The following is a 12,869-nucleotide window of genomic DNA, read 5'->3' on the forward strand; positions in this document are numbered from 1 at the left end:
GCCATAGCAGGGAGTGTGCTTTCACATCCCTGAGTCAGTAGATGGAAACTATGGATAGCAAAAATTCTGGATATGTAGCGACAGCTGTAACGCAGTTGCATCCAAATTGGAAAGCAGTGGATGAAGATGCCCATGTGAGAGGGGAGCAGGGGACAAGCAACCAGCACACTCCTGGTGAACTAACTGTGGCTACCCAATTCGAACACCATTTTGTCTGTACTGAGCCTTAATGCCCAAAATACTAAAACAACATATCTTACACCTTTAAGACCAATGTAGGGAAGCAGAGAGAGAAAGCATGTCCTGATGCATCTCATTTAATGGTGGGTAGGGTGGGGTGGGGTGAAGAAGAGAAAAGTTGATTTTATACCCCGCCCTTCAGTACCAGAAGGAGTCTTGGAGTGGCTTACAATCACCTTCCCTTCCTCTCCCCACAACAGACACCCCGTGAGGTCAGTGGTGCTGAGAGAGCTCTGAGAGAACTGTGACTGGCCCAAGGTCCCCCAGCTGTGAGGGTGTGTGTGCCAGAAGTGAGCCTTGCCTAGGGTGTCAGACACTCTAGGGCCGGCCCTGGTTGGGAGTATAAAAGGGGATGAGAGAATTGCATCACATAAAGCTGCTTTATACTGAATCAGGCCATCAAGGTCTATATTGTCTACTCATGCTGGCAGTAGTTCTCCAGGACTTCAGGTGGAAATCCTTCCCATCAACTGCTGCCTTCTCTTTTTAACTGGAGGTGCTGGTGATTGGACCTGGGACTTTCGCATGCCAAGCAGGTGCTCTGTCACTGTGCTGAAGCCCCTCAGCCTGAGCTCCTTGAAGGAGGGCAGGATAAATATGTACTTGATAGAAAGACAGAACTTTGGAAGCCCTATCCTCTGACATGGTTGTTGTGGTTTTCTCCTCTCTATACTTGACCTGGTTGCTTTGTGAGTGAGGGATATGCGCTCTTTGTATGCTTAGAGGTACTCTTGCTTAAAGGTACTCTTGGGCAATGCTAGTGAAGCTGTGTATGAGAAAATGGATTCCCGGGGTTAGACCTGACTGCAAATGAAGCTGTGAGCAAAATTGCCCACTGCACATGCTGTTTGGTAGGCCGTTTAGTCCAAGTAAGACCTTGCCCTGTTTAGTCTTTCTAAATGCTGGCTTGGACATCTTTGACCCTGTATGGCTGGTGCAGATGAACGCAGTGTTGGGTGTTGACTACCTTGTTTGTGCCACCTGGTAGTTTCAAGTTACTACAGTCCTCACATAGATCCAGGTGGGCAGGTGTGTTGGTCTGAAGCAGCAGAACAAAGTTTGAGCCCAGTGGCACTTTTAAGACCAACAGTTTTATTTACGAAGAAGATATTGGATTTATATCCTGCCCTATACTCTGAATCTCAGAGCAGTTACAATCTCCTTTACCTTCCTCCCCCACAACAGACACCCTGTGAGGTAGGTGGGGCTGAGAGGGCTCTCACAGCAGCTGCCCTTTCAAGGACAACCTCTGCCAGAGCTATGGCTGACCCAAGGCCATTCCAGCAGCTGCAAGTGGAGAAGTGGGGAGTCAAACTCGGTTCTCCCAAAAAAGAGTCCGCGCACTTAACCACAACGCCAAAGTGGCTGTATAAGCTTTTGTGTACATGCCCGCTTCTTCAGATACAGTGAAACAAGACATCCTCACAGGGCCGGCTCTGCCATTAGGCAAACTAGGCAATTGCCTATGGCACCAGTCTTCTGGGGGCACCAAATTGAGCACCCCCCATGTGACTTTGTGACATTATCAGTGTGGGGGGCGGTGCCAGAAGTTAGCCTTGCCTAGGGTGCCAGACTGTCTAGGGCTGGTCCTGCATCCTCAGCCATTATATATAGGTGGCAGAAAGGGCTAGTTATAGTCAAGATGCATAAGTTACTGGGTGATTGTAGCTGGTATGATCTGTGAACAGCAGTAAATTAGCATACAAATATAAGAGTTAACAAACAGATGTGAGAATTGAGTTTTAGTCCAGTGACACCTAGGGTTGCCAGGTCTGGAGACTTTGGGGGTGGGTCCAGGAGAGGGTGGGGTTTGGGGAGGGGAGAGGCCTCAGCAGTGTACAATGCCACAGAGTCCACCCTTCAAAGCAGCCATTTTCTCCAGGGGAGCTGATCTCTGCCAGCTGGAGACCAGTTGTAAAAGAGAGCCTCACCTTGGGGCTGGCAACCCTAAATTTGTGATTGGATTCACGAATAAGAAACTAGGAAGTGTGAATAAGGAACTGGGAACCAACTTCAGCCTCGTGGAAATTCATAAGTTCCTAACTTCGCTGTTTAAAAAGACCATGTTCCTAACTTTGCTATTAGAATCATAGCGTTGGAAGGGAGCTCCACAGTCCTCTAGTCCAACCCCCTGCACAATGCAGAAAATTCACAAATATCTTTCCCCACACACGCCCAGTGACACCTGCTCCACACCTAGATAAGAAAAGACCATGCAAACCTGGTTTGTGTTCTTTCTCCTTAATTTTTTTTTCTTCCAAATTTTGCAATGTGAATGCAAATTAAACACTGCTGTCACTGCATGGCCGGATTCGTCGACTGCTTCAGAAGGTTTTTCTGGGCACAGTAACTTTTTGGCCAGTTTCTGTTAGTACCCTACAAATCTCAAAAATGCTAGGTCCCGTGTGTACGTAAACAGATTGCTGGAGCGGGTGGGAGAATCAGCCAAGCTCCAGGAGGGTCTGCCGGGCATACTGGCATTCACCCCAGTTTGATACCAGAAAGATTCTAGCCTTTTTGCTATGCAGGAAAGCATGAACTGTGGGAAATGACTGGGGCAAAACAGATGCTTCCCTAACAGAAGAGAAGTGGGGAGGCTCCAAAAGAGGAAAAGGTTTTGAAAATAATGGCGATGCCTATATCTCGCTGGGTGACCATCCTACTGCTGGAGGGGTGGAGGGTGGGAGGCCACCATGCAGCAAAGTTAGACACAGGCAATTTGTGCACCTCCAAAGAATTAAAATAAAAAACACGTAACAGGGATTACAAAGTCGTACAAATAGTGGGCCAGGGGAATTGGTGATGCCAAAATAATACTCAGTGACATTCCAGGCAGCATTAACAACAGCAGTTGATAACTGGGGTGGAGGAAGGTTTTGTAGTGTATGATGAGCATGAAACAAGCCCTGCTGTGGAGGTCATGTAGTCCAATGCAGGGGGGAGACATCTAGTCCAACATCCTGTTTGTAACGGTACCCAGCCAAATGCTCTGGATCTGGGAAGCTTTCACGCACTGCCCAGAGTCCTGCTTGCAGGAAATGGAGCGAGATAGAAATAGAATAAACTAAACAAGGCAGAAGCCCTACCTAGCTGTTTGCCTTTTCCATATTCCCATGCACAAAATGTTTGTTTGTTTCCATTTGTATCCCACCCTCCCCACCAAAGCAGGCTCACCTTGTTCCTATACCTCTTAGGAAATGCCTGCAACTGAAACACCACAAAAGGGAAGACCTATCAACAGAGAATTTTTTGAGCAGGAGTGCACAGGAATGTAGTTCTGGCTGGCTTTGTGTCAGGGTGCGTGGCCTAATATGCAAATGAGTTCCTACTGGGCTTTTCTTACAAAAAAAAAGCACTGCCTATCAATATGGGCATCTACCGCACATTTACAATTGAACACCTGCAAAGATTTCCTGTGTACTAAAGCATACCTTCATGGTCATGAGAGCTAGAAGCTTGCTTTTTTGTTTGTTTCTAAATTAAAAAAATCTATGGTGCTGCATTCAGTGATGAATGCATCCCGTGGTGTGAGCTGTATTGCTGGCTCCTTTGAAAAAGCCATGCTTCCTTTTTCCCCCCTTTCTTGCAAGTGAGATTTCCTGTTTTGTGTTTGGAAAAGGCTTGAATCATTGTGCTTTTGCTGTGGCCCACACAACAGGAGTCTGAGAGCCCCTAGACTAGAAAGGAAGGGAAGTGAGCAGAACTCCTCTCCCCACTGCAACATTTTACCCCAAGAAGAGAACAAAATAAAAGGCAGCAAGGCCAAACAGTGGCTCCTTTTTTTCTCACAAGAAAAAGCCCCTTTTGTGGGGGCACCCAGGATCTGCTCCTCATTAACCAGCTCCTGAAAGCAGCAAGCCCCAGATACAGAGCCAAGATAGTCAATGATGGACAGGCTTGGCCTTTGGTGGATAAATTGTGATGAAATATATCAGTTTTCTCTTTGTCTTTGCAGAGAATTTCTAAACACAAATATGCCTGGCCTCAAGCCTAGCTTGATGTCATCCCTTATGCCCAGGGCTTTTTTTTTTTAGCAGAAACACAAAGAAATGCAGTTCTGGCTAGCTTGGCATCAGGGTGTGTGGCCTAATATGCAAATGAGTTCCTGCTGGGCTTTTCCAACAAAAAGCCCTTTGTGAAACGATGACATGGGGGGGGGCTAATATGCAAATAAGTCCCTTCTGGGCTTTTTCTGCAAAAAAAGCCCTGCTTATGCCCAAGATAAACTCACCTCTTAGGCATATAGGGGCTCTTTGATTCAGGAAATTCTTAGAGATTTGGGAGTTGAGCCTGGGGAGAGCCAGGATTGGGGAAGGGAAGAACTGCTGCCAAACTCCAGATGGCACCTGGAGATCTCCCACTATTACAATTGATGTCTAGACAATCCAGATCAGTTCCTCTTCAGATCATAGCACTGAAATGTTAATTATTCTACGTATTTTATGTTTTTATACTATTCTGTGTTTTTATGGTTTTAACGTCACATCACTTTGTCTACTCAGGCACATTATGCAAGGCATGTCTATGTAAGCCACCCTGAGCCTGCCTTGGCAGGGAGGGCAGGATATAAATAGAATAAAATAAATTGGCTGATTTGGACTCTATGGCATTACACCCTGCTGAGGGCCCAGCCCCCTAAACCCCACCCCCCCAAACCCCACCCCTCAAAATCTCCAGGAATTTCCCAACTCAGAGTTGGCAGCCCTAGACCTCACGGGGGTATAATGCCTTAGAGTTCACCCTCCAAATAGCTATTTTCTGCAAGGGAACTGATCTCGAGATGAGCTCTAATTTTGGGTTGGGAAGCTCCAAATCCTGGAGATTTGGGGAGTGGAGGCTGAAAAGGGTGGCGTTTGGAGAGGGGAGGGAGTTTGGTGGAGTATAATGCCACAGAGTCCACTTTCCACAGTGTCCATTTTCTCTAATCATCTGGAAATCAATTGCAATAGTGAGAGATATCCACCCACCGCCTGGTGGTTGGCAACTCTAGGGCCCCACCTGGTGGTGGCAGCCTTCTTCAAGTTATAATAGTTCTGCATCATGGAAGATGGTGGAAAAACCATGTGGGTTTGGCAGGAAAGAACTACAAGAACAGAAGCCTCTTTCTGCTTGCTCCTCCATAGTGATCTTCCATGCAGTGCCCTTTGTGTGTGTTCTTCCACGGAGGGGGATGAAGGTTAACTTTCAAATTGCCCCCTTAAGCTTCATGTCTCCTTGGCATTTACAGAAGGGAGCATATATGGTTTGCAGGGTTGAATTCGCCTGCTGGTGAGTGTCAGGAGTTCTTCATGCTCTGGTAGCAGTTGATTTTGTCACCTATTGCAAGGTTGATTGCAAGGTTGAGCCCTGGCTCTCATTTAATCTCATGCTCTGCATGTGCCCAGAGGAACTTTGCTTCCCATGGTTTAAGGACTCTGGCATTTAGGAAATGACCCGGGGCCAAGCCCTAGCTGTAATCCTGGGCTCCGAGTTACCTCTGCCAAGGTAAAAGTGCCAGTCAGAATTTGTGTGTATAGGAGTGAGTGGGTGGCTTTTGGCTGCCAGTGTGTGGGGCATCCGCCTTTGCTCGGGATGTGTGGGGGGATGATACGCTGGGTCTCTTTCCTCCCTAATGCTGTGGTTCTGCTTCTCCAGTAGGGTCCCTACTGTACTCGGAAGGGGGGGCAGGGAGAGGAGCCAGTGAGGTGCACCAGACATCAAAAGGTCAGTGCAACACCCCCCCCCCCCATGCAAACATCAAATCCATCCCCCTGACACAGACATTAGACCCAAAATGTCCTGTGTGAATTAGGATGTGTCAATAAGGCAAAATGGTGCCTTTTCTTAGATTAGTTCAAGTTGCTTTGCAGTATGAAGATTTCTGGAATCCACAGAACTTTTTGACAGACAAAAATGTTTATTCCTCATACAGGGAAAGTGGCAAGGTGGCATGATGTAGTCCAATCTCGTCAGATCTCAGAAGCTTAGCAGGGTCAGTACTTGGATGAGAGACCACCAAGGAAGGCTCTGTAGAGGAGACCAATGACAAACCACCTCTGCTTCTCACTTGTATTGAAAGCCCCCTGCTGAGGCCTGCATAAATCAGCTGGGACTTGATGGCATGCACACAGCTATTTATATGCGTTTATTCACTTATAATCAAACTTGCTAAATGCATGCTTAAGACTTTAGTCCAGGGGTGTTAAACATGTGGCCCAGGGGCCAAATCAGGCCTCCAGAGGGCTCCTATCAGGCCCATGAGCAAGTCTGCTTCTGTCTCCCTCTCTCTTGCTTCCTTCTGTTATCAGAGACTGTTAAATAAAATATTGCAAGAGTGCTAATCTTTTAAGCATATTTTATTTAAAGCTTTTTTTTTAAAAGCTTTGTGTTTGTGTCCTTTATAAAGTTTATGTCTCCGCTATCTGGCCTTGCATTTTATAACACACATGGCCCAGCCTGACAGGGTCTCATTTATGTCACATCTGGCCCTCATAACAAATGAGTTTGACACCCCTGCTTTACTCATTTTCCATGCTGTTGATGAAGAGTTCCGTAAAACTAAAAAAAAAAATTGTGCATTTCTATATCCAACTAAATTGGCCCTGCCCACTGGGATTAACATACCTATCAACATCAACTAAAGCATGACAGAATTGCTTCTTTGGGGTTTATATCTCTGTTTGCTTGCTTGCTTGCTTGTTCAGTTCCCTTGAGCCATGCATAACAATTTTGTGCTTCTCATCACCTCACAGCGAGATTTGAAGAACTTTGGTTGGACCAGTGAGGATGGTGAACCTCAAATGGGGGAAAGACCTGAAAGTTCTCAGCCTTGAACTTCTGATACTAGTTTTTGCTAAAGCATGGCAAAAATCCCAGGAGCTGGAAAATTTGCTTTGGGGTGCTTAGGAATTCCAGGTATTTTTGAGCCTTCCATAGACAGGGCTGATTCCTTAACAAGTGGCTGTTCTGCTGAACATGAAATGTTTCCTAGCCATATTCCTACTTGAAGTGCTGGAGGACTCTATGTTTGTGTGGAACAAGAATGGGGTGGGTCTTCTCTGATCTGCTTCAAGTACCAGTAATGTTGGGAAGCCTGCATTGTGTGTTTTATTTCTTTTTGGCAGGGTTGCCAATCCCCAGGTGGGGGCAAGGGATCCCCCGGTTTGGAGGCCCTCCCTTTGCTTCAGGGTCACCAGAAAGCGGGGTGGGGGATGTCTGCTGGGCACTCATTATTCCCATAGGGTATAATGGAGAATTGATCTGCAGGTACCTGGGACTCTGGAAGGAGTGTTTTTTTTCGTTAGAGGTACCACATTTGCAGGATAGCATCTAGTGCCTCTCTTCAAAACATTTTCCAAGTTTCAAAACAATTGGACCAGGGGGTCTAATTCTATGATCCCCAAAAGAAGGTGCCCCTGTCCTTCATTATTTCCAATGGAGGGAAGGCATTTAAAAGGTGCATGGTCCCTTTAAATGTGATGGCCAGAACTCCCCTTGGAGTTCAATTATGCTTGTTGCAACCTTGCTCTTGGCTCCACCCCCAAAGTCTTCTGGCTCCACCCCTAAAGTCCCCAGATATTTCTTGAATTGGACCTGGCAACTCTATTTTTTGGAGCTATTTAGTTGGTGGATTTTGTGTGGTTTTGAAACTCTGGCAGGACCGTGAGATTCTGGCTCCTGCATTTCTTGCTGTCATCCACAGTAACATTTCTTGCATTTGTGGAGGATCTTTAAAGGCCTAGTATACCCCAATGCTGAGTGTGGCCCTTTAAAAGGGCATGGGATGGAATGCTCCATCCTGATCTGGAATTCTGCCATTCTTCTTCCTGTCCTGCTGTCAGACGCTAAAGACAGCCGAATGGTGCCCCTGCAATGCCCCACAAAAAGCAGGATTTATTTTTTGATGTGCTGTTCACAGTCAGAGACAAGATGGGGCATTTTGGGGTGCACATCTGCATTTCTGTAGTAGCACTTGCAGCCCTGGGTGTACTTTTCCGTGTGTGCAAGAGAGAATCAATTTTAAGATCGGAGTGGGAGTGACGGTGACCTACGCTGTGAGTAAGCAACCTAATATTTTGTCTGCAGGAGGATGTAGTTATTCCGGATGGCCTGATTCCCCAGGAAGGACAGAGAATTCTTGTGTGCGTGATGTATGGAGAGGGGATGTGTCGACTGGCAGGATTGCTCATTTCTCGGGGTTCTGGGGAACAATGCAGCAATGTCTGTGCAGAGGCAAGAAAGTATTTGTGGCTTCACAGCCTTCCCCTAAAAACAGTACATTGAAGTTATTCCCATGGATGTTTGTGGATCTTCCCAGCCCTCTGCTTCTTTTCTTTATAAGGCTGGGGCAATTTCAGGGGGAACATATGGATGGGCGGGGGGAGCGTGCTTAGCTCTTCCTCCATTTTCCGGTGCTCCCCTGCAAATGCCTCTCCTGGAGCCCCACTGTTTCAATTATTTCTTTCCCTGCAGCTGGACTGCAGAAATCGAAGAAAACTCCGCCAAGGGGGGTGAGCATTTGGTGGGGACAATCCACAGATGAGGGAGGGGTTGAACATCGCTTCTGTCTGTTCTGCCCGGCAAGCAATCCTTACCTGCCACATCAGTATTATCTAGTAAACTGCAAGTCTGGATCAAAACAGCTTCTAATACTATCTTTAATTCTCTGTAAACAAACTTAGGTAAGATCTCTGGTGAGAGCGTCTGCATTGCTGTCTCTGTATAGCGAATGCCCGTGAATATATAGCACATTGTGCGTGTGTGCATTTGTGTGTGTATTTGCCTCTGCTCTCGAATTGCTGGGTGCCATTCTCTTCCACGTTATGGTCCGTTTGCATACCTCGTTGCTCACGAGCACCCATGCGTGTGCACATCTTTGGGAGACACTTTGACATTGTGTGAGTGTGTCAGCCTGCCCACTTTGCAACTTTGTCTCTCCCCAGGTGCCCTGGCTTCTGAGTGGCTCATGCCAACCCCTGCGCCCCAATCACACACACACACACACACACCCCCCTCCCCATGCCAGCTGCACAGAGCGTGAAAAATCCTAGCCTTAATATTTAATTACAACGTGAGCAATTAATATGCTTCGTCCAGGGAGAGTGGGGGAAAACTCCCAGGAATCGTTAACATTAATGATGCATTCAGTACAAATAAGATGCCATTAATATACAAAAGGCTGTGATTGATTTCAATCAGGATGCTCTGGGAGGAAGTGCACAAAATGGGCAGCTTGCGCCGTTCATGGCAGAGATGGCACAGGGCTAGATGGGTGAGTGCAGCACTGGGCAAAAGGTGCTTTGTACAAGCTGAACCGGAGAGCCATTTGCATAAGGCAGCCATCTGGATGCAACACCCAGGCCCCAGCTCCCACCCATGGTACCTTACTTATGCTGTGGTCATCTGTGCTGGTCCATGGGCCTAGATTCCCAGCAGGGTGACAGAAGGCTGTTGAAGGAAGTAAAACAGAAATCCAGTGGCACCTTACAAACTATCAATGTTTATTGCAGCAGGCACTTTTGGGAGCGAGAGCTCACTTCTTCCCAGGATTTGCAGTGCACCTTGCCTGGTTTTCCTGCTGCAATTCAACCCAAGAAGCTCAGGGAGGGGGTGGGAGGTTATAGTTCAACATGGAGTGAAAAGGGTCTCTCTTGAATTCTTTTAGGATTAGGCTGGGGCCTGGAATTCTTCTGGAACTGCAGTTGATCTCTGGATTGCAGAGACCAATTCCCTCTGAAAGAAAAGCTTCAGAGCACAGTCTCTGGCAGGGGTCCCGGACCTTTTTTGAGCCCATGGGCACCTTTGAAATTTCTGACATTGGATGGTGGGCCAGCCACCAAATGGCTGCCACTAGAGGAGGCGCCAACCTCAAAATCCCATGGAGTGAGGTCATGCATAACTCTAGTAGCAACTCTTCAAAATATGCAGCTTCTCTTCAGACATTGTGAAAATGCAGCAGCTGCCACCACAATAATTTTTTTTTAAATCTGCACCAGAAGCACTGCTGAGCAAAAGCCCCACCTAGCACCACCCACTTTCTCACTTCCTTTCCTTACACTGCAGAACAGGTGTACAGAAAGGAACCAGAGATCCAGGAATGATGAAATGAAAAGGTTTTGCCAGGCCATTTCTGGTGTGCTATATCGGGATGTTTTCCTTCAGTGTTGCCTTTCTGTTCTAGGATACTGCATTTTCTGTCCATTCTGCATCAGAGTGCAGCATCCTGAACCTGGGGAAAGATGGTTCTTCTACAGGTAGCTGCACATACAGATGTCATCTGTAATATAGGGATTGGGATGAATGGCATCTCCCCCCCCCCATCCCCTTTCTGTTGCACATTGTGTCATCTTGTAGCATTTTTTAATACAAAATCTTTTGGAGATTGAGCACCCTTTCTTTCCTCATTCACTACAGCCTTTCAGTAAAATGCCACAAATGCCAGCAGGTGCATCTGTCTCCCTTTCCCTCAAGGACAAGGCCTGCCCATTTATGAATTTCTAGCATCTCTCTTTTTCAATGAATTCTGTTTTACTCGGTTCTTTGAAGAGTGTGTGTGCCTGTCTCCAACACTGAGAGCTCGTATGTATCAATAAATTTGTGTAACAATATCTCTTCTCCCATCTCTACCTTAGGGGGGGGGGAACAGTGGGAGGGCTTCTAATGTCCTGGCCCCGTTGATGGACCTCCTGATGGCACCTAGTTGGGTTTTTTTGGCCACATTTGTATAACAACATCTCTTCTCCCATCTCTACCTTAGGGGGGGGAACAGTGGGAGGGCTTCTAATGTCCTGGCCCCGTTGATGGACCTCCTGATGGCACCTAGTTGGGTTTTTTTGGCCACAGAGACCGATTTCCCACTAAACGTATGCTGCTCTCACTCTCCTCTTCTCCGCGGGACTGCTGCTGGATTTCGCACAAACTGCCCCAACCAGTGAGTTGCTGCACCTCTCTTCAAGTTCTCTCTGCAGCAGGCATGATCCTCTGAAAACCGGTTTCTGTCTGCCATGGAGGAAACTTGAAAAGGGGCGGGGCAACTCGCCAGCTATGGCAGCTTGTGAGAAATCCAGCAGCCCCACAGGGAAAAGGAGCCATGAGATCGAAACAAGGTGAATGAGAAATCAGTCAGAATGTTGGACTGGAAGGGCCATTGGCCTGATCCAACATGGCTTCTCTTATGTTCTTATGTGTGGCTTGGATGTATATTTTAGTAATTTAAAATACTCATAGCCCAACTTTATTCATACAATTTGGGTGACTTTATATAAAGGTTGTTTTTAAAATAGGAAAGGCAGGAAGAAATCATTAAGTAAAGCACTAAATGATCTACTATAGTTCCTGTTGAAAATAAAGCATTGCATAAAATATGGTCCAGAATTATATATGCCTCCGCTGCCGATTCTGGTAGGTATTTCTGGACTCTGTCCGTGCCTCTGTCTAGTTCTTTCAGTATCCAGTATCTCATCTCAATGATTGATATGTACAGACAGCAATACATACATTCTCTCTAGCAAGAATAAGGGTCTCTAGCTCTTTTTGCTGAATAGCCTGGTATCATAGCCAAGAGTATAGCAATTACATCATTCTTTATAGTCTCAGGATGGTAGACATGTTGATCAGCAGTAGAACTGCAAGATTTGAGTCCAGTAGTTCCTGGGAGACCAACAAGACTTTTTGGGATATGAGCTTTTGAGAGTCAAAGCACTCTGACGGAAGGAGCTTCGGCTCTCGAAAGCTCATAGACCATAATCTTTTTGGTCTCTAAAGTGCTATGAGACTCGAATCTAGCTCATCATCCTTTCTAATAATTGCAGAACACCAGCACATGGGACACAGTCGCTGTCACCCGGGCACCACAAGGACATAGTTGATTATTCGAAGGGATGTGCTTGTAATGATGCTCAAGAATTGCTTCAGTCTCTCTATCTCTATCCAGTGTCTTCTCCAGAGACCTACTAAAGGCAACTCACAAAATAAAAACAGAATAATATAATTTAAAACAGCAGCATAAAACTTAATCAACAATAAAAAGCCGTAAATGCAAAACAGAAGCATAAAAACCAGCAGAAAACCAAATGCAGCTGCTTAAAATCAGATTCGTAATACAGTTCTCTGTCCAGAAGCTGTCTGTTTTTAAAAGCTTAAGGCTGCTGCTGGTGGATAGTGCCATCAAGCTGCAGCTGACTTATGGCTGATCCCAGGGGTGGCCAGTCTTGCTTAATGTAAGAGCCATGTAGAATAAATGTCAGATCTTTGAGAGCCACAAGAAAATGAACATCAGAAGTTTGGGAGTGGAAGGAAGGGAGGGAAGGAGGGAAAGGAAGGAAGGCAAATAGATGGGGAGAGGGAGGTGGAAAGAGCAACTGTAAATGCATTCTCCAAGCCATTGGCTGGCTTTGAGAAGTAACTTAAAGAGAGAAATGCCTTCTCCAAGCCGGCTGATGGGGCAGTGGGGGCTTCAAGAGCCACACAATATGTGTGAAAGAGCAACATATGGCTTCCGGACTGCAGTTTGGCCACTCCTGCCATAGAGTTTTCAAGGCAGGAGATGTTCAGAGGTGGTTTGCTATTGCCTGCCTCTGCCTGGATTTCCTCAGGGGTCTCCCAGCTGTCTACGAACCAGAGGCAACCCTGCTTATCTTCCAAGGTCTGAT

The 12,869-nt window shown here is 46.6% G+C and overlaps 1 protein-coding gene across 7 annotated transcripts in view; it reads left to right on the top strand.

Annotated features, from left to right (window-relative positions):
- Positions 1-12,869, top strand: part of NRXN2 (neurexin 2) — a 468,353-nt gene that overhangs the window by 133,331 nt on the left and 322,153 nt on the right. For 5 of the 7 annotated variants that reach the window (XM_060252591.1, XM_060252565.1, XM_060252599.1 and 2 more), the window contains exon 1: positions 5,884-5,943. Coding sequence is in view for 1 of the 7 variants with exons in the window: in XM_060252607.1 (XP_060108590.1) it covers positions 5,875-5,943 (69 nt within the window). In the remaining 6 variants the exon portion in view is untranslated. Of the gene's footprint in view, positions 1-5,874; positions 5,944-12,869 lie in introns of those variants that run through there. The other 2 variants (XM_060252607.1, XM_060252583.1) reach the window with 1 other exon arrangement.

The sequence above is a fragment of the Heteronotia binoei genome, chromosome 1 (assembly GCF_032191835.1).
Source record: "Heteronotia binoei isolate CCM8104 ecotype False Entrance Well chromosome 1, APGP_CSIRO_Hbin_v1, whole genome shotgun sequence".
NCBI lineage: Eukaryota > Metazoa > Chordata > Lepidosauria > Squamata > Gekkonidae > Heteronotia > Heteronotia binoei.